We start from the raw sequence: 21,521 nt of genomic DNA, 5'->3' as shown, positions 1-21,521 counted from the left end.
TTGTGTATTTTAGCTGTAAACTAACTGACTGTTTATGAAAATGGACAAAACCTTCCTAGCATTACCTATAAGCTTCTTCAACAGGGCTATGCAAACATCTGGGGCTCTGACGGCACCCCCATGTCACTGAAAGCACCCATGCCTTGAATTATGCATAACTTTTAACCTTCAAATAATTTAAGTGGGTCAGTTGTATAAAAATGAACCCTGTCATGATTGGGTAAATTAGCTAATGAGACCATAACCACACATTGCACCAGGCTGTAAACATCTTTATTTATGCTGTAGAGTTAGACTTCATAACGTGGGCTTCTGTGGAGATGGACTGGCCTTTGGAGCTAGCCTCAGGTGGCCATCGGAGGAACTGCAGTTTGTTGGCAGCTCAGGAGGTCGGCATTTAAAAACCAGTAGATACGATGCTCTGTTTTCACAACTCTGGTTTTGGACTGTTGTGCTGAATTTTCAACTTGCATAAGCAGGTGGCATTTCTGTGCTTTTTCCATTGACTTTGTGTGCAATTATGTCACCTCTGAAATTCTCTGGGTGCAGCTGTACAAATATAGTTGAATTCATTTTATTCTGGCTTGGCTCAATACACAGAAAAATGACCCTCTGGTCCAGTATTGGATTAGAAAGTTTCACATATATACATATATATGAAGGGAAATATTTGATGCCTTTTAAAGATATGTCTACATGTTAGTGGGTGACAGGTTAGTCGCAGTCATGCACGCGTGTGTCCGACGTTGTCAGGAGTAATATGTTAATTAGAACGTCTTCCACTAATTGCTGTGCCAACACTTGGGAGTATCTGCTGTTCTTTGTTCACAGATTCATTTAGAATTTGTCACTATTGCTATCTGTTTGGTGGAAATAAAAGCTGTTGACATATTCCAGGTTAGGCACAGTGGTAGCTTTTGTCTAAACAGGTGCAGTGATTCATTCTGCCTTTCCTTCTCTCTGCGGTGCTTCTGCACGGAGACTCTCCCACTGTGACTGTTTAATTAGTCACCAATGTCTGTGTCAGTGTTTCAGCGCTGGGCTGCTTGACTCCCTCGGTGACAAACTGTTGCCAAAGAAACACATCCACAGTGAGCTCAGATCCACTGATGCCGAGGGGCGGCTTGAAGAGTTCAGGGGGTGATTGAATTGTTTACAGCTCTGCTTGCTTTTTTAGTTTTCTGTTGGGAAATATAGCATCATTTATGTCTGCTTGGCTTTTCCTTTGGCATAAATCTGAAATGACTAATGCTACACGGTGGCTCCTTGCCTCCAAATGACACTGTGAATATCAAAAGGATTGATCAAAGCCTGTATTAGCTGCACCACTCCAAACTAACACCCTCACTAAGATTTTTGTACTGTATATAAATAGGAAATCTGACATTCACACACTCTGTTCTTCCTGTTTTTTTAATTGTTTGATTGTTTTTTTTTTTTTTGCTTCCTTTGGTGTGCTCCCTTTTCGCTGACATGTTTTTTTTCTTCAGTCCACTGAACTTGGAGATTCTTTTAGATCAGCCTATGCCCACTGGCAGATTGTATCTTCACAGAATCCTAAATTTACAGCTGATGCATAGCCAATATGTAGAGATGATGAAACAAGCGGTTATTGCATTGATTAGAGAGTTCAGAAATGGAAATGAGGGCAAGATTGCTCATTTGGGGGATGGCTCTCTTGCATGTGCGAGATTTAAATAGAATATAATGTTAATGATGTGAATTTTAGACGGATTAAGCCACTGATCAAGAATTTCTCTGGACCAACAACACCGGGATGCTTATTCTCCTGCAGCCTGAAGCCTGAAATGAAACGCTACCACACAGTTTATGGGCACAAGTTAAGCAGTTTAAGACTCATTTCCTCTCTGCCAACACGCTGACTCTAGTGCCACCCAGAGGTCCTGATGTAGCTGCAACTCTGTCACACTTTGATTATACCTCTCTAACCTTGACGGTTGTCTTCGATCAAGGCTGTGGTGTTTGTCTCCTTTCAAGAGCTATTTTTCTGCTCAGATGTGAATAACCGTCTAAATACACCTCCCATCTTCTTCTTCACTGTATTTTTTTTCTTCCTTCTCCTCCTCTTTGTTTAGCCGTCATGTCGACCTTGATTGTGAGAAGCAACCATGCCTGATCATTAATGCACCACCAGGTGCCTGTATGTCTCACTTCTAAAGAAGAAGAAGAAGGAAAAAAAAAAAAAGGATAAACCTGAAGATTCCGTAATCTCCAGAATTGGTGATCTTATTAACATCATTAATCTTCAATTGTCATCTCACTTTTCTCCCCACTTTCTTTCCTCCCTTTGTCTCTCTTTCTCTTTTTCTCTCAGGTCTACATCCCCTGCAGAACAGCTATTGTCCTGGCCAACGAGGAGATAGATTACTGTTATTAGAGGATGATTGTCTCCACAGAGACCAGGATTGAGAATGGATTCCAAACTCAAACTGAGTGTTAACAATCACCTTCATCTTAAAGTGTCAACCTTGCACACCACCCAAACCTACTTTTTGTCTTCAAGTCTTTTTCTAAATGGGGGGAAAAAAGCGTTGCGAGCTCGTGTGCTTTCAAATACCATCTGCAACCTTAGACGCTGTGTAACCCCATTTACTGCAGATTGGTCCATTTGGGAAGCGTCCAACCTAACCAGCAGCTAGATGCTAAAACTCAAAACCCTGCCGAGTCCATCCACCACTAGCCAGCAGCCATTTATAGGCTCTGTTGCATTTGGCATGTCATCTGAAATACATGACCAGCGACTGTGGCAGAGTAAAGCAATACAGCCAGCATTCATTTATTCAAACATAATAAATAAATACACAAATAAATAGAACAATAATATTTCAAACTGTTAAATATGTTAAATACATTCTACTTGGTTTAATTGTTTTATATTTAAATAAAACTAGTATTATCGTGTCAAAGACACAAAGAGATTTACAGTATTACCAGCACTTGAAAATCAAAACGTCCAGGTATTTAATCACTTGGGATCTGTCTTTGTTAATTTGCATTGTGGGACATTGCACGTATAAAAATATATTGCAATTTGCACACAGTAATAAACTGGTTTGAATGATTATACTTTTAATGAGTGTCTAAAACAGTTGTGTTGTAATGTTTGAATTTATGCAGCTACTGGGAGCATTTAAGTGGTTATTTATGGCTCAGTTATTAAGCCAGTAATTTGCAGCTAAAGCAGTGATAAAATCACCTAATTTGGATTGTTCACAGTGTGCTGCATAATGCACAAGCAACATTTTGGCTGAATTATACCATTTTTTCCCCCCTTTGCATAGAGTAATGCCGTTTTCCCCTGCAGTAGATCACATTGAAGTAGTTTATGTTGTGAATTTCGCTAAACTCGTCACACTGCGAAATCCTGCTACGACACTAAGTTGACACTGATGATCAGCACTTCCTTTTGTGTGGGAGAAGGCAGTATTACAGGTGTGACTCACACACTAGACTACTTAAAGACACTGTGATGTATGTGCACCGTGTTCATTAGGTACTGTCGCATTCCCCCGGGATTATTCCAGAAAAACACCAGAGAGCGCCTAAATTCACACAGAGAACATCATGTGCCTCTTCCAATTAGTTCTGACTTTTGCGACTTTTTTTTTTTTTTTTTTTGTCTCGACGCACTTGGTGATTGAACATCTCAAAGAGCAGCTGCGACGCTCGTCTTGTGTTCCCCATCGCTGTTATGTGAGAAGGTTATTGATTAGCTAAAATGTGTACGAACCGAGAAATATCACTGATGATAGGTGACTGTGAACTCACTCGCTCGCAAAATGTCATAAAGTATTATGTTTTGCAAATGACTGTGATAATTGGTCTGTTTCCAGTCTCTGTTTTTCTTGTGGTTTCCATCCTCGTTCTAACAGTCCCTTGTTGCCATATGAATGGAAGTCTTTCGGACAACTTTAAGCATTCTCTGCACGTTTTATCAAAGCGGGCCTGGTAGAAGTGAAACAGGAGCTGATTTTGGGCATCTCAGATAAAAGCAAATTCCTTGATTTACTGCCACGGATACTGTAATTCTGTGATCCACACCCACTGCATTAGTGCAGATTCTCAGGCATTTAAGCCATGTATTGTAGCATATGGCAGGTTTTGATCTGCCTCCCCTGCAGCAGAAGAAAACACATTCATATTCAGGACCATTCTTCTGTGTTTAGCCAAAAGTATCATGAACATGTCATTTCTTTTTGTGTAACACCAAAAGCATTCAAAAATGCCTTTCTCCACCTCTCCAAAAGCACAGAGAGGATCACTGTGCTTACATTTTATGCAACGATGTGCCGAGACCGGAGTGTTTAATCATCCCTCATCTGACCCAATGTCATTGTCATTTTTCGACTGCCAAAATAAATTGTCTGCATTTGTTCTCAAAAGTAAAACTGATGTCTGATACACTGCAACTGTTTGAGAATATTTCTTTCATTATTCCTAATGATAATAAATCAGTGTCTGTCACGCCACCAGAATGTGGATGAAGTGAACGTGCTGTCTGACTTCTGATTCTGTCTTTTTTTTACACATTTAAGGAAACTTACGGGGCTTCGGCATCCCCCAGAATATATTGTGATGATACTCTGTCAGCATGTTCTTGAAGCAAAACCTGTTCATTTCACATCTCCACCTGTTGTCAAATATGTACAAAGTTGTTTTTAGCCAATAAGATGAGATTTCTTCTTCTAACTTTATCATTCCCAAAGATTTTTATTATTATTTTTTAATTATTATGTTACAATCACATTTTTTATTGTTTAATTTTGTTATTTTCATTCGAACATTGTATTTTTTTAAGCTAAGTTGGGTCCTAAATGTAAAATGAGTTAGTTTTAGTTAGTTTATTAGCTGCAGCAAAGCCACAGCTATTCTTCTTGGGGTCCAACAGAATTATATATACAAGAAATCAGAAAATATTGTAAAAACAAAGCAAAACAAAAGCCAAGTGAGCTTTTACATTTCCTCACATTTTCATGAGAAACTGTCACATAACCTTGTGCATTATTATTTCATTATTATATCATATTTCCTGTATATATACATGCATATATTTCAACCATACAGACTATATGTAGCTCAGTTGTTGTCGTGAAACAACGCTCTTTCCATTTATATTTTTAAAAATACAATTCTCCAGCATAATCTGTGTCACAATAGTGCACCGGTTTAATTTTCGTTTTCTTTTGTGCAATTGAAGCAATGCTTTTCACACAAAAAATGCAATGAATAATGAATAAAACCATGCTTACAGTGAATAGGTGGGCTAGTATTGCTGTAAAAAAAAAAACAAAGGGAAACATTACATGATAGGAAAAAAAACAAAAACCTTGCTTATAAAAGCAGCTCTAAACCCCATTCAAACACCATTATTTGTGTCTCTTGTGAACTGTGTGTTGTCGGATGCTGAACCGCACTTCAATCAGGAAAAGCCCCCGAAATCTTTCAGGCGACAAAAGGAAGGAATCTACTTCACACTGAACACTTGAGAACATACAGTAAAAAATTTCAGCTTGCATTCGGTGACTGGGGGAGCTGTGAAATGTTGTTACCGGACTATAGAGAGCAATCACCTCAGCGATTCCCACAACATGATGTAAGGGGGATGAAAGACAGCTCATCAGACCATAATACTTCAATTTCCATTTCCTAGGCATCCGCACTTTGTGCTACTTACACCAGATTATGTGTCTTTGTGCGCTGGCATCGATACAAGCACTTTCTTAATAGCAGCTGCACCATGAAAAGCAGTTGGGGAAGATCACAATGTGGCTTTTGTTGCGGCTGTTTCACAAAGGTGCTGATTCAATTCTGTGGTAATTTTTGAGGCTGCGTTTTCTGGGTGTTCAAAAGTGATTTTTTTTTTTTCCTTCATCTCTGATATTTCTGCTTCTGCTTGGCTCACACCCTGCACATATATTCATATCCTGGGTTGGGCAGCTCACTTGGTTTGGGTGCATGACTTGTGCATGACATAATACAATCACCACTCCAATTAGTTAAAATAGTGGACGGAGTAGCAGAAAAACCTCACAAAATAATGCAGCACTTACTTGAGTGTAGTAAACAGTCTTTCTAAAATGTACTGTAGACCTTTTTGAAGTGTTTTTTTTTTCCTTTTTGCACAGAATCTTGAGTGTACACCCTCTAGATATGACCGCCATGAAATATGCAGGACACAGTACGCTATGCTGTCCATGAGAAAATTTCACAAGTGACCCTGAAGTGTGCATTCTGTGCCGTAACAGTTTGTCTTCTTGCATTTCTTATTGCCTCACAAGAATATAAATGCCTGAAAGGGAAGATCCCAGAGAATTCAATAATGTCATAGTCAGAATTGGGGGTATGACATGCACAAAGAGGATGTTTTCAGAGTTTGACCCGTGAGACTGCACCAGTTAGGAAGGGTTTTCACTGTGCACACTGCTGCTGCTGCTCTAACACAGAATGATATTCTGTTCTGTTAAATAAAAAAAATAGCTGTACAGATAAAGACAAGAAAAGCACTCTGTTGTCTTGTGCAATGAGAATGAAGTTGAATTCAATTTAATTATTTACATTAAAACTGTAACGTTAAATGCATCAGCTGGTAAAATGTTTGGCATGTTCTCAGCTTTGCACAGTCAGAAAAACAACTAATAAATAATTTTGGCTGCTAACGATCCGCAAAGCACTCACATTTAAAGTCTAGAATAAAGATATGCATAGCTCTCTACGTTACTCCCCTTCCTATGCATGATAATTGGATTCAAACAGCAGGGGAAGCAGTTTCTTAAAAACCTGCTAAAAACAGCATCTTCTGCCCTCAGAGAATTCTTTAAGTCTATCCTGTCAAACATCAATCTGTCAGGTAGCAAGTCAGGAATAAACTCACCTGAACCCACAATGAGTCAGCGCTCTGATACACCATTATGAGCTATAAAGCAGAATCTTTTTTTTTTTTTCTCCCCCTAATAATGAATCTGTTCATTTAAGCACAGCATATGGATGGTAAAGTTCACCTTACAACACAAGACCTTTTGTGCAGCCAAGATCACCGTTGTTGTTGTTGTTGTCATCGTTTTTGAGGAGAGGTAGCCTGTGGTTTTCAGGAACAATCAGCTCCTGCAGGTTTGAACACCTGTGGCACACAGTATGGGACCTGATCCCATTTAGACCAGTTAGTTCTTTTTTTTTTTCTTAGATAGTAAGACAGTGTCCTCTGTAACCTGAGCCTCCTTTAGTCTGGTCAACGGCTTCATCGCTTGTTGTTTTGTTTAGAAGGCACAAAGCATCGAGCTGTAGTCACCTTCTGAATTCTATGTTCGGAACATGCAAGTGTAGTGCAACACACCGGCTAAATTAATAGGTAATTGCTTCAGCATTTTTCGAAGCAAAGATCACAATAGCTTTGGAACGGCTCCACGCTTGTCCATGTTTTATGCAGTTACACTAATGTGTGCCAAGAATCCGATTTTCTAAGAGAGAAAAAAAAAGAAGAAGAAAAAAGAAAAAGAAAGTGATATACTTGGTTTTTCTGAAAATCCCAGAGGATCATTTAACAACACATAGCAATGTTCTGACGGTATTAATAGAACCCTCAGAGACTCTTCTGACCCTTCTGGATGAAACATGTTGCACGCATTGTAAGATTTTTTTTTTTTCTTTAAAAAGGGTTTTGACTGTATTTTCTGTCCAGAGAGCCAGAAATTACATAATGCTTCTATTGTGAGGCACAAGAAAATAAAAACTAAACAGAATAGTGTAACAATACTGAGCATGGAGATGTGTAATTTGAGCCATTTTTGTTAGGGATAGTAAATGTTAAATAGGTCAAAAAATCTTCTCAACAGTGCAAAATATTTGTAGTCGGATATCCAAAAGAGTCTTTGAGTTATCACGGGGCATTTATGTTTTTTAACAACTGGATCTCAGATGATGGTAAAACACAAGAGGCTCAAATTGGGACTATTGAAGTCCATCCATCCATCCATTATCTATACACCGCTTAATCCTCACTAGGGTCATGGGGGGCTGGAGTCTATCCCAGCTGACTCAGGGTGAAGGCAGGGGACACCCTGGACAGGTCACCAGTCTATCACAGGGCTACACTTAGAGACAGACAACCAAGCACACTCACATTCACACCTACGGACAATTTAGAATCACCAATTAACCTCAACATGTTTCTGGACTGTGTGGGAGGAAGCTGGAGAACCCGGAGAGAACCCACGCTGCACGGGGAGAACATGCAAACTCCACGCAGAAAGATCCCGGTGCCCCCACTGGGACGCAAACCGGTGACCTTTTTGCTGTGAGGCAACAGTGCTAACCACCGATCCACCTTGCAGCCCGCTATTGAAGTCATTGTTGCATATCTTTTTCTCTTTTGAAAGGCATCGATTTGCGCCATAAGGAAGGCTAAACATGTGAACTGAAAGCATTAAAACATAAGTGATAGCAGTCTTCTCATCAACCTCTTGGCAAGATGGCGAACAAGTGAGTGTCCCAACAATGTAGGATTACTCCTCGACTGTCAAATATCAAAAGCTTGAGAAGGAAGGAATTCTGGCCTCCTCCGACAGGCTGATTTGAATTTTTTGCTTTTAATGTGACTGATATGATTGTAAAAAACAAAAAAAAATCACGTTGTCTTGGTGGAGCGTTCTGGCATCAGCGAGGGAGAGGAGAAGATCAATGTGTGTGGTGAGACTGTTGTCAGGCCCAGCAGAGAGCAGAGAGTGCTGTTATTCTTTTTGTCATTACACTCCGTTTTTCATCTTTATGCACAACACTGGCAGTGACGGGTTCCAGCCAAGATCTTTGGGGTCCAAAGTGCCACTTGTTTTCTATTGTAGAAGGTAATTAACTGCATTCTCCTGGTATCTCGTGTCTTTTCAGTCCTCATTAAAAAAAAAAGCTTGAATGAAACCCATCAGTGCTCCTGATAACCAGAGCTGGGGAACACCGGCCTGTAGTAAGCAACTGCATTAATACAGACAATTTCACGAGGTGTAAACCATCCCCCGGAAATTGGCAAATGGTGTATCTAACAGGAACAAAACGCAGCGATATGTGGTTATGTAGGCTGTAGGATAGTATTTCTTCTGAAGCACTGTCTTCCTCAAGTCCCACGGGAGCCGCATTACTTCAAAATCACCTAAGACCACCGACTCCCATTTATCAAGGCGAGTCACAATTGGCCCACAGGGTGAGCGGCACTCAACCATAAATCTAGAAATGTCAGATAAGGCGGAGTATAAAGCACTTCTCTTACCAATTATGTCTTAGCTTTGATACATGTAGTAGTTATAGTCAAAGCAAAGGAGGGGATCATGAAGCAGCCTGAATATCCAGCAGATCTCAACACTCTCTGCTGCTATTTCACCCCAAAAAATGCTCTGGAAGGAGTCCCTGCATCCCAAGATATGGCTCTCAGTTAGTGTGTTGCTGACTGGATCTCCCTTAACCCAAAGTCCTACTGTAGATTTGTATTATGTATCAAGATCCAGGCTGGAATAAGAGGATCACGACATGACACCAGAGCACAGCCACAGCAGGGAACTCAGGGAGCCGAGCGTAACAGCTTTGTTTCCCCCCGTGGAGACTTTGCAACTTCACAAGCAATCCATAATCATCCGGTGTTGATGTGACTGTTTGTATGCAACGATGAAAGGAAGGAGGAACAGCAGGGAGAGATGTCAACATATGCATACTGATATGGGCATACATTTAAAATTAAGACATGGCTGCAGGGCATGCTGCTGTTATCTGATCCAGGATGCCTCTCAGAGAGCCTCAGGAAGAGATGCAGGAGGATTTGCTTGTAAAGAGCGCCATCCGGTGGCTGTGGGAGGCCTTGCAGCTCGCCGGGTGGAGCCAGTGATCGCTGGGCGGACTTCGCCGCACACCTCCGTGCGCGTGTCCTTTCCAGCGAAACCATCTGTGGGAGTTTCAGGAGGAAATCGAAGACAGTGAGGAGTAAAAGTGAGAGAAGAAGGAGCTGTTTGAGATCTCCTTGAAGTAGGTAAGACTTCACCATCACACTCAGGCTTCTGAATGAATTTTATCCGCCCGTAGCTTTTGCTAAAGGAGAAAAGGGCGCAATGTGGAGAGCTGCGCGCCATGCGTAAAGACATGCTCATAAGGAAGCAGCTGCACATGCTTTCAAGAGGGGAGATCATCCGGCTGATGCAATACAACCTGAGGGCATCCGAGAAAAGCTTCTGTACTTTTCTCCCCAAACTTTAAAGTAATCGAGTGTGGCTCACATGTGGAATGTGTTCGGAGGCGAACTCTGAGCAGTTTTTTTCTTTTTGGGGGGATGGTTACAATTAACGCAGAGACTTGAGCTTTGCGAGCGGAGAAACATTGCCTTTTATAGCGCCACATGATTTCAGTGTGTCAGTCCCAGCAGCAGCAGTGGGGCTCAATGAACACACACTATAAATAAAAGGAAATTCTCTCACAGATTGCATCAGTTTTTTTTTTTACATCTTACTTCATTTTATAGAACAAATAAAAGTGTTGATTGGGGAAGTGGAAGTTTTTTATCTAACATATGGTTAACACTTTGACAGTTAAGGGAAGTTTATATTTAAGCACCCAAATATTTCTTTCCAGGCCCATCTTTGTGTGTTTTAAAACCAGCTTTGTTGAGTTTTAAATAATCCAATGTTAACACTAAACTAAATCAAACAAAGACCCAGAGTTAGTTTGTTCTGTTTGTCAGGCAGCATTTCTGCAGCAATGTCAGAATATCATCAAATCATATCAGCAAACAAGGATTATATGTGTTTAAGGAGGGAATCCTGGAAGTGTAATTTCACATTTTTTGTCTTTAAACAGATTCTCATATGTGCATTTGCGGTTGTATTGACCTGTGCAGTCGTTCCTCTTGGTCATAAAGCACTTTTGAAATAGACATCCGAGTTGCTCAAATCCATTTCTTATCTTCCAAACTTGCTGTGGTTTTAGTGTCATTTTCTCTCTTTGCGTTGTTGCCCATCAACTGCAGCTCGGCAAGGAAACACCATCTGAGAAAAAGCTGATGTTTTGAAGTGAAGTTTGAAAGTTACCCACTTCATATGACTAACTTAGCCTCATGTTATCTTTGGCGGATCTGAAATGCATTTTCTTTTCTCCGAATCAAAAAGACTAAAACATACTTTAAAGGAAACAAAGCACATTGTGTATTCCTTTCAGTTTTTTTTAAGCCTAATTCTCAGTATTTGTTTATGTTAATCTGGCACTTTTAATAAAATCTACATAACTGTAAGTATTCAATCTAAGGAAGTGGTGTCGCTGCCATAAATTAAACATACTTAGCAGTTAATATTTAACCCTGATGTAAAGTTTTACAGCCCACTTTTCATTCTACAATATTCCTGCATCCAATCACTCCATTCACAGTTATGATAGAGTTGTGTAGGTCGCTGCCGCACTCTGCACCTTCCTGATTGTGAACTTTCTTTGAAGTAAAGCGAGGTCAACGTACGGTATTAGGTTGATCCCGGCTGGGTGTGGCATATAAAAGTATTTCTGTACACACAGGTGACAAATTAAAGGAAAAGCCAACATAAAGTATTTTAGTGAGGTGTTGGGCCGTCGTGTGTCAACAGAACAGCTTCAGTGCAGCTTGGCACTGATATATTAACGTCTCTGGAGCTCTACTGGACGGATTAACACCATTCTTCCAAAAGATAATCCCTAATTTGGTGTTTTGATAACAGTGGAGGTTCAGTGTTCGCTTGACATGAGATCTGGTGACTGTGGTGACGTCATTCTTTTTAATCAAACCGTGCAGTGACCCCTCGTGCTCTGTGGATGGAGCCACTGTCATCTTAAAAAGAGATCGCTCCCATCAGGATGGAAACAGTTCATCGTAGGATAAAGGGAGCCGCTCAGAACAACTTTTGTATTGATTTTCGACGATTCTTTCCTCTAAGAAGACAAGTGGATGCAAACAACGGCAGCAAAAATGCCTCCCACAGAATAACAGAGCACCACATCACGTCACCTCACTGTAGGGTTCAGGCCTGTTCTGTTCTGTTGGTGAACATCACACATGCAGTGGCCCACTTTTATATAAAGGACGACTCATATGACTGTGTATTTTATACTTCTGTGCACTGAACTCTCATATGTGCATTTATGTTTTTCTATGAGGAGATTATGCACTATGATATCCCTCTCTTTCTAATTCTCAGTGGACTGTTCTTGCTAATAGACTGAACCCAAAGAACCTGCTACTGATGTCTTTTCCATTGATCTAAATGCAGATGTCCCTGTTCCTGTTGGAGCCAGTTGAGCAGCCTTCCGCCATCTGCACCCCAACAACCTTTTCTTCTTGCCATCTTAATATAAAACCAACATCAACCAGGCTCCCTCAGAATTTTAATACATGTCACAGAGCATGACTGGATGTTAAATTTGTTTCTCATTATGTTTCTCCACTCATTTGCTCAAGTTTTTCCTGTTAATTTGTCACCCATATGTTTGTATTAATGTAAGGAGAGGCCGTCTGGCCAAAGAATCTGGCTGGTATTTACTTTATTGAGAAATTAGTAACCTGGTTTGGCTAGAATATACTAATAGTATATATGGTTCTGGTAATTTAAAAAAATAAATAAATTAAAGCATGAAACTTTAACAGATGTACAGTAAAACTAAAATAACCTTTTTAAATTGCAAGAATGAAATATTGACATTATTAACAGGTTTTAAATATCAGCAGGTAAACTGTTATCATAGAATACTTTGAACAAGGCTGGTGAGAAAACACTGCTCCTGGTTGTGGATTTATTCAAAATGTGCAGCTTTCAGTGTTTGCTTTTTTACGTTTCAGCTTAGTTCACTTGGATGAACAACCATTTCTGTAGAAAAGTAGAAAAAAATGACATGTTCCTGACATGTTAGACAATCAGGGGTGTCTTTAAAGGAATCCAAAGAAGCAGTGGATAATTTTAAATGAACGGTGTGGCCTCCAACGAAGGACATGTGAAAATGACTTCTTTTTTTTTCTCCATATTAAATAGAAGTAACAGTACAGGCGAAGTGGCAACTGGGGGTCAGAACCCTATCTCAGACTTTAATATTAACATATGTAAGATAGAGCGGCAGACAAAAATGTGTCGTGGGTGAACATTGTCGCGTTGATGCCGCATTCGGAGTCACTGTGACATTCATGAATTTGCACGAAGTCTGAAAGAACAAAGCATGAGGCAGGTGGAGAATGTCAACACTGAGTCAGCCTGCAAGGACATGTCAGCTGAGCTTTTACAGGGAACTGTTTTTGACAGGGTGCCCGGCTTTCAGCCAGAGTGTCGACATCTCGCAATCTACCGCACATTGTGAATTGTACTATTATTGGCCGTACTGTGTGTGTGTAGGTTGCGCAAGCTGAATACCAGTTATCATAAGGACTGACAGGTGATTTTTTTTTAATATGATTTAGTATCTCATAACCAAATTGCAACACAGACTTTATCCCAGTCTGTAGCATCGTTTTGTAGAGTTTTATTCAAGTGTGTAACTGCTAGAAAGTGATTATTTATCTGTTTGCATCATGAAAATCATCCTTTTTAGTTTAAAGTCTGGCAGGTTTGGGGTCATACATTTCAAATTATCTCTTTGTTTTCTTCCATAAAAGCAAGAAGTGGCACAGGAGTGTTCACTTAGAGGCTTCATTCTCTCAGCAAAACTTAAAAATCAGTAGAAGCTACTGTTCATTTCCTAATGGCTCGGTGGTGTTGTGTGTCTGTCGATATTACAAGGTTAATGTGGCCTCACTAAAGCCACAGTCCCTGGAAGGGAAAGTTTGTTTGTTTGGCTTGTGTAAGATGTCTTTTTTATGATCGCCCTCACATGGCACTTTGTTTGCCTCATCCCCAGTCACACCACAAGGGCAGATGGGCTTTTTGTAGTGCTGCTAAATACCCCTCACGTGCCAAGTTGGAGCGCAGCGCTCTCTGAATGGACTCTCGTCGTCTGTCGTCCTCTTTTAAATTCGTACAGGGAAACTTTAATCGAGGAGAGTCGGCAGCTTCTTCTGAAATTCAAGTTCAAAAATGTCAACTTGCACGCTCAGATTCTTAAGAAGTACGTTTTCCCAGTCACAGGTGGTTTTTCAGGTCTTCCATGTATCGCGCAGAGCATTATCAGCCAAGAAATGGATGATGCAATGTTATCTTTAACACCAGTCTGCATCAAACTGATCCAAAGTAGCCTTGCCAAGCCCTCGTGGATTGAAGTTATACTATTTTAATTTTGACATATACTAACTTTAAGTTTAGTTTGAGGTCTTACTGTGACTCTGCTTCCATCCTCGTGTGTGTAAACACTGTCCCAGCCAATATTAAAGTCATTTGAAGGTGCAAAAGTGTTTTGCCTGCGGCCAAATAGTGAAGCGCATGTGACTGGCTGCTATTCCGAATTCACCCGGTTGCCCCTGCGTGTCACGAGCAGGTGTTGCGTTCGGTGATTGGCTGAGAAGAGGGCAGGGTCCTTTCCTGCCCACCCTCCTTTTTTAGCTCAGGCACTGCATGTCACATCATGTGCGTACTACAGTATAGCTATGCAGTTTGTTCTAAACCAGTGCCAGTTATCACATCTTTTTACTTAGACAGTGACAAGTGTCCCTTTTATGACAGATAAGGACATATTCTTTCATGCCACGTTTCTGGTCACATGTTTGATTGATGTAAGAAGTACTCATTAAAAGCATTTTTTTCCTTTACTAGCTCTTTGCAGTTTCACCGTGGTTGTGTTTGGCCTCCACGTGTTGGTCTGATCAAACAGAAATTAGTCGGTTTCAACTGTCCCAACTCATCAAAATGTAGAAACACAACTCAAACCAGTTCAGCTTCACAATCAGTCTTGTCTCATACAGTAGCTTCTTAGTCGAGTGTTTCTTTGATGTGTAGAAATGAATGGAAACAAAGAAGACTGTGAGACTATTTCTGCTGTAAAACGGTAAAAGAATACACTCAGGTCATCATTTTCTTGACCTGAGGATAATGAGAGGAGCCTGTCGGAGACTCTGTTGGTCTTTCGTTTGGGGGGACGTGTCTGTCGTCACAGCTGCTCCCGAGGCCATGTGATGTGTCACTGTTCTATTTGTGAGCCAGACACCTGAATGGTTTGTGCGCCCAGAGGCATCTGTGTCACGTGTCAAACCACTGCTCGTAAACGAACCTCTCAACTCCGTTCATCCGAAGCCGACTCTAGAACCGGAGAACCAAGCGGAGTGGACCTCTAAACTAAAAGCAGAGCAACTGAGTTCATCGGTGAAGGCAGGAGATCCTGGTTTGTGTTGTGAGAGTGAGTACTCGTCTGTATTGTTGGACAGATCTGTATCTGCTGTGCTGCTTTGGCTTTTAACTTTATTTATGCCCTTCCAAGAGAATGCATTGCACAGGGGGCGAAATATAAAGCTTAATTTCTTGGCAGTTAATGATGATCTGAAACGACTGGCAGCATCAGGGTTTGGTTTGCCTTTGTAGTGGGACGTGCAGGGTACTTTTCTGCTGGTTTGGTCGTCCTGATGCTGCATTGTTTCACATGGACTTAATTTGGCATCTATTAGGAATCAGCTGAAATGGAGTTTTACTGCTAACAGATTATAGAAAGTGAATAATAGAGCAAAAATGAGATCAAAATAACTGTAACTTAAGAGATTTAACGCTTTATACTAAAAGTGTGTACTTTCTGCATCGATGGATGACACTTGTTTATAACACAAACTAAAGCGGATCCATTCAGTTAATAGCACTGTTACACTTCTTCTTCTTCTGTGTTATTGAAATGTGATTGCATACGATGTTAGCGGGTAAATTTAGGAGCATGAATTACCGTAATAAGTCTGCGGCTACGGCGATCAGAACTTGTTGCATACAAGCGGTTAGTGTGCACCAATTCAGACGGAGCTGTTTAACCACATCCAAGCACTTTCACTATTCAGCTTTTATGTCAGTGTAAATACATTGAACTTGTTTGTTCAGTCTGACTTCACACATGGTCTTAGGTCGATGGTGAATGTGTTCCTGTCATATACACACGTTGTACGCTGAATACTTGCAATTAAACCTGAGAAAACTGCTACTGATATGAAGAACCCAAGCTCATCTGTATACTTCCTGTGTCGTTATGCAAGACCTTAAACAGCTCTGACTTATTCTGATGTATGAATTTCACTAGATTCTGTACCTATTTAGTGAAGGGAGCTTATACGTTGGGTTTCTGCCCCTCACGATGCAAAACACACTAAAGTTCTCACTTTCATTTTTGTGTTGCAACAGTGTCCAAATCCACACATCACTGTCTTTACTGTTAATGAGAGTGAGTCAGATTTATTTACAGTTGAATCAACACTTTCCTTTTTGTGTGTGTGTGTCAGGTATCTTCTGAACTTTGGGTACAGAGTGCCAGCCAGGATGCTTCTGGGCACGTTGAAAGGCATCGGGAAGCAGCTTCTGCGGGTGAAGGTTGTGGACTGTAACGCAGAAGACTCTCGCTTGTCTCGATGCCTCAACACCTTCGACCTGGTGGCCCTGGGCGTCGGCAGCACGCTCGGCGCCGGCGTTTACGTGCTCGCCGGAGCCGTAGCCCGCGACAGCGCCGGCCCGGCCATCGTCCTCTCATTCCTCATCGCCGCTCTGGCTTCCGTCCTGGCTGGTCTGTGCTACGCCGAGTTCGGAGCCCGGGTTCCCAAGACCGGCTCGGCTTACCTCTACAGCTACGTGACTGTCGGGGAGCTGTGGGCCTTCATCACCGGCTGGAACCTCATTCTCTCTTACGTCATTGGTGAGTTACTTTAAACGAGGAAGGAAATGACTTGGCTGCCATTCTTGATGTTGTTTTCACGGCTACTTTTCTCTGCACAGGAACTTCGAGTGTGGCCAGGGCATGGAGCGCGACCTTCGACGAGCTGATTGGACGGCACATTGAGGACTTCTGCAGACGGTACATGACCATGAACGCACCGGGAGTCCTGGCAGAATATCCAGACATCTTCGCTGTCTTCATCATACTCACTCTGACAGGTCAGGAACAGCTCGCATTTATCTCTCCAATGTTTGTACATCGTATTATTTGATCTTTCACATCTATTTTTTTTTTTAAACCGCTTTCAGGACTGCTGGCATTTGGAGTGAAAGAGTCAGCCTTGGTAAATAAAGTGTTCACCTGCATCAACGTACTTGTGCTGCTGTTTGTCGTCATCTCTGGCTTGGTTAAAGGAAACCTGAAAAACTGGAGCTTGAACCCTGAAGAAATCCTCAATGGCACCCAAAACTCAATCCTCAAGTGGGTGAAGTGAAGAGCTTGTTCCCTAAAATGTATAATCTGTGTAATGATTTGCCGGTGGGGCTTTTAAAATACACTGTTCTCTTCCTTTTTTTCTTTCAGTATATCTGATTCCTTACCTGAAGAGGAACGTCTTGGCCGAGGTGGCTTCATGCCCTTCGGCTGGACTGGAGTCCTTTCTGGCGCCGCCACCTGTTTTTATGCCTTTGTGGGGTTCGACTGCATCGCCACTACAGGTGAGAGAGAATACATTGAACTGATAATCCACACACGAGCTCCATCCTCTGACACCTCCGGTTACCTTCCCCAGGAGAAGAAGTGAAGAATCCCCAGAGAGCCATTCCCATCGGGATCGTGGCCTCCCTCCTCATCTGCTTCGTGGCGTACTTCGGCGTGTCCGCCGCCCTCACTGTGATGATGCCTTACTACATGCTGGACAAGAACAGCCCTCTGCCAGTGGCCTTTAAGTATGTGGGCTGGGAGGGAGCCACTTACGCAGTGGCCATTGGCTCTTTATGTGCGTTGTCGACCAGGTAAGAGGATCTCCTGCTGCCTCTCAGCATGAGGAGTTATAAAGGACTTGTAATTGTTCAGCATGTTTTTTTTTTTTTAATATAATGAATAATTCATGTCCTGTACACCGAATACTGCTTTTTATTATATTCTCTTTTTCACTGTAAGGTGAGCTAGATGACTTATTATGAGTGAATTATATCATTTTATTAGTGATTTTTATGAAATATATGCACAAATGATGTTTTATGTATTGAAAGGTGCCCTGTGGACTTCCTGTTTACATACATTGTGTGTTTCCCTGATGTCTAACAAACACATTTCCTTTAAAACAAGCCTGCTTTGCTTTGTTTTTTTGGTGCTTTATGCTACTTATGGCTCAGAAAAATAAAGAGAAACCATTGGCAGAAATACTTCCAAAACCAAGCAAAGTCCCACTCATAAAACAGTTTCATCACACGAGTCGTGATCAAAAACTCCACAGGGCATCTTTATTCAGCTTCACTTACTTTGTGATATCAATTAAGTGTGGACATCATTTTAGGAATATGTTTTGTGTATATTTTGGAGTGTGTGTGTATTGTTCAATAATGGATTATTAAGAACACTCACTGAATAATATACACTAACTGTCCTGCTTGTCCTGAGACAAAGTGCGTGGACACCCCTTTCCATTTGGACTGGGGCTACTGTCCATCCTTTGATTAGGAAGCTACATCTAATAATATTATGACAGCAGCAGCTTCCAGCTTTATGGCAACAGTTGGCTTAAAAACTAATTTCTGAGTCTGGACTTCAACATGTTCCAACACATTTGCGATGAAGTTGAAATCTACCTGAGACCCAGATCTTATTGACCAACTTCTAGGAAAGCTTGTTCAGTGCAAGCAAAGCAGTGTTGTAGTATGAAGTGCGTATTTTGTATACTTTTGGTAATGTAGTCTATAGATATACATATGGGGGGAAAAAAGGCATATGGAGTTACATGAACAGAATTCATTGCGTATTTTTGTCATATCTCAGTGGGTTACATTTTTTCCTATTTTCTAATTGTGTGCATTCAATTGCACGGCATGCTCTCCTCTCTCTCTCCTGAAACTAGCTTACTGGGCTCCATGTTCCCAATGCCCAGAGTGATCTGGGCCATGGCAGAAGATGGCCTGCTCTTCAAATGTTTGGCTAAAATCAGCCCGCGAACCAAAACCCCTCTAACCGCTACAGTAACATCAGGTGTTGTGGCAGGTGAGCTCACATCCTAAACTCACTAACTGGCTGAGGTTCCTCTCAGAACCTCACAACACTCTTGGTGCACATGGCCTCAACACGACAACTCAACCGAAACCGAGACAGTCCTGCAAATTTCCTTTTTCGATTATTGCAATGCGCAAAACTGACCTCCTGAACAGAGCATGCAGTGCTGTTTATCAGGCTGAGAATGGTTGAGGCCTAGTGTGAAACCAAAACTCGTGAAAACATTTCTTCAAGTTATAAATCTCTGCCTCCTCCTATTCCTCCTCCTCCTCCTCCTCCTTCCTTCCTTCATCCTCGGCTTAGTCTCCTTGGCTCCATGTTTCCGCTGCCACGCATTATCTTTGCTATGGCTCGCGACGGTCTACTCTTCTCGTTTCTGGCGCGTGTCAGCGAGAGGAAGACGCCCATCATCTCCACCATGGTGTCAGGGCTTATGTCTGGTAGGTGGCTGGGATGAGGCCAAAGGCAACAGTGCCCCCTAGTGGAAGGAGGAAGGTGGCAAAAAATCACATATGGTTGTAAATACATTGAGCTGCACAGAAAAAGTAAAATTATTGAGTATGGATGATGTAAAAACAAATACAATGTCTGGATTATGTTCTACCGTATGGATTTTCTAAAGCTGACTTGTTTCTCCTGTGTGTCCTGCAGCTGTGATGGCTTTCCTGTTTGACTTGAAGGACCTGGTTGACCTCATGTCCATCGGCACTCTGCTGGCCTACACTCTGGTGGCTGCCTGCGTGCTGGTCCTCAGGTAGTCCTCATCTCTCGGCTTATGTACGCCCAGCCTAAAGTTGACAGGACACAAGAGGATTACCGGGCTGAATTGCGGCACATTTTTATACCCACTCGCTGGGAATTAAATCGTCAGACTCTTGTCAGACTGTTCAGTCCAGATGTGTGTGTTTAAGAGTCTTAGAATTTCAGTTTCCATTTGATACTACAGACTAATCTGAGCCGCCTTGATGATATCAAACGTGTAGTCTTCAAAGGCAGGATTGTAGAGACTAGAAATTAGATGTAATAGAGTTTGTCAAATATAAAAAATAATTTCATTGCTTTGCTAGAATCTGTCTGAGCTTTTTATTTTATTTCACCCATTTCATGTTTTTAATGCATGTTAGATTACACGACTGAATAATTTGTATTTAATAGAGAGAAACATGTGTTAAACCCGTCATTATGAAAGTTATGCAGTGTGTTTTTTAAGCCCTAGGATTTAAATTAAATCCTCTGGTGTGTCCTCAGCTTTAGCGAACAGTACCTTTGGGAGTTTCTATGTGTATTTCTGACTGTTCGGTTTCTCTGAAGGTACCAGCCTGAGCAGCCCAGTGCTGCGTACGAGATGGCCAACACCCAGGATGATCCCGAAATGGCTGAATCGTACAACGTCGACATCTTACCGCAGCCTGACGATCGCTTCACTATCAGGAACCTCTTTTCCCCATCGAACACTGAACCGTCTCCTCTGTCTGGGTTTTCTGTCAACATCTGCACCAGCGTACTCGGTGAGACACAAACGAAGCTCGGACAAAGATGCCTGAATAAATCACCTCGCTGGTTACTGACCCAGCACATGGTCTGGTGTCCTCTCTTTATTCTTCCCTGCAGGTATTCTGGTGTGTATTTTCGGTGTTGTAGCTGTTCAAGGAGGCATGGCCCCCTGGTCTTTGGCTATCCTCAGTATTGTCCTGGTGATCGGCCTGATTCTCACCTTCATTGTGTGCAGACAGCCACAGAGCAAAGCCAAACTGGCCTTCAAGGTGAGCGTGAAAGACTTTTCCTCTCACCGTTTCACTGTCATGTCGTCACTTTAGCTGCTTTTCTGTGAGACGAGCAAACATCGACGAGCAAACAGTGGAAAAAGGAATGATCGGCTCCTCAGGCTTTATTGTTTCCTCCAACCTGCTAAACGACTACACATCTTTTCCCCCCGGCGGCTACACATTGTGTGTACCTAGCATTATTGCCAACTGTTTACAAAGCACACCCTGTTTAAATTGATTACGCTCTGTTCATTTCACCTCATTAGTTAAATCAGCTTGGCTCAAATTTGCCCGCTTTTCGCTTTCGTTTCATTATATGATAATGCACCCAAACTCCTTGCAAATGCATTGAAATGTTTTCATTCTGTAAGGAAATAAATGGAACCCAGTGGAGGTCTGGAAAAACTCAATTAATCGTACATTTATTGGAGGCTTTTGAAATTGATTTAACAACATGTGAACTTTCTCGTTGTTAAAGCCCTCACTTTATCAAATCAACTGGGCATTTGGAGGAATGTCTTCTTTATAAAATGCAACACAATATGCTGAAGAGAGCTTTAACCTGAGATAAAGTCAATATAGAGTTTGTGATGTTGTACAGGAAATGAAATGCCAATTTCAGTTAAAATGTGGTCATGCAAAAGAGAAAAACAGTTCTTTAGGAAGTTAATTGACAAAAACTTACTTACT

General features: G+C 41.6%; 2 protein-coding genes across 5 annotated transcripts in view; both read left to right on the top strand.

Moving 5' to 3' along the window:
• The window catches only part of gbe1b (glucan (1,4-alpha-), branching enzyme 1b), a 74,781-nt gene extending 71,962 nt beyond the window's left edge, over positions 1–2,819 (top strand). The window contains exon 16 of the mRNA XM_008286831.1: positions 2,336–2,819. Coding sequence (XP_008285053.1) covers positions 2,336–2,398 — 63 coding nt within the window. The 3' untranslated portion in view covers positions 2,399–2,819. The remainder of the gene's footprint in view (positions 1–2,335) is intronic.
• Positions 2,820–9,914: 7,095 nt separating this feature from the next.
• Positions 9,915–21,521, top strand: part of LOC103360897 (high affinity cationic amino acid transporter 1-like) — a 14,680-nt gene continuing 3,073 nt past the window's right edge. Inside the window, exons 1-10 of one of the 4 annotated variants that reach the window (XM_008286830.1) lie at positions 9,915–10,024; positions 16,394–16,800; positions 16,881–17,039; positions 17,130–17,301; positions 17,404–17,537; positions 17,612–17,834; positions 18,917–19,056; positions 19,717–19,819; positions 20,377–20,573; positions 20,677–20,846. In XM_008286830.1, the coding sequence (XP_008285052.1) occupies positions 16,431–16,800; positions 16,881–17,039; positions 17,130–17,301; positions 17,404–17,537; positions 17,612–17,834; positions 18,917–19,056; positions 19,717–19,819; positions 20,377–20,573; positions 20,677–20,846 (1,668 nt within the window). In that variant the 5' untranslated portion in view covers positions 9,915–10,024; positions 16,394–16,430. Of the gene's footprint in view, positions 10,025–15,239; positions 15,319–16,393; positions 16,801–16,880; positions 17,040–17,129; positions 17,302–17,403; positions 17,538–17,611; positions 17,835–18,916; positions 19,057–19,368; positions 19,506–19,716; positions 19,820–20,376; positions 20,574–20,676; positions 21,025–21,521 lie in introns of those variants that run through there. The other 3 variants (XM_008286828.1, XM_008286826.1, XM_008286827.1) reach the window with 3 other exon arrangements.

This window comes from Stegastes partitus, unplaced genomic scaffold (genome assembly GCF_000690725.1).
Source record: "Stegastes partitus isolate 25-593 unplaced genomic scaffold, Stegastes_partitus-1.0.2 Scaffold472, whole genome shotgun sequence".
Lineage (NCBI taxonomy): Eukaryota > Metazoa > Chordata > Actinopteri > Pomacentridae > Stegastes > Stegastes partitus.
The sequence above is the reverse complement of the archived record's forward strand: the minus strand, read 5'-3'. Positions and strand labels throughout refer to the sequence as shown.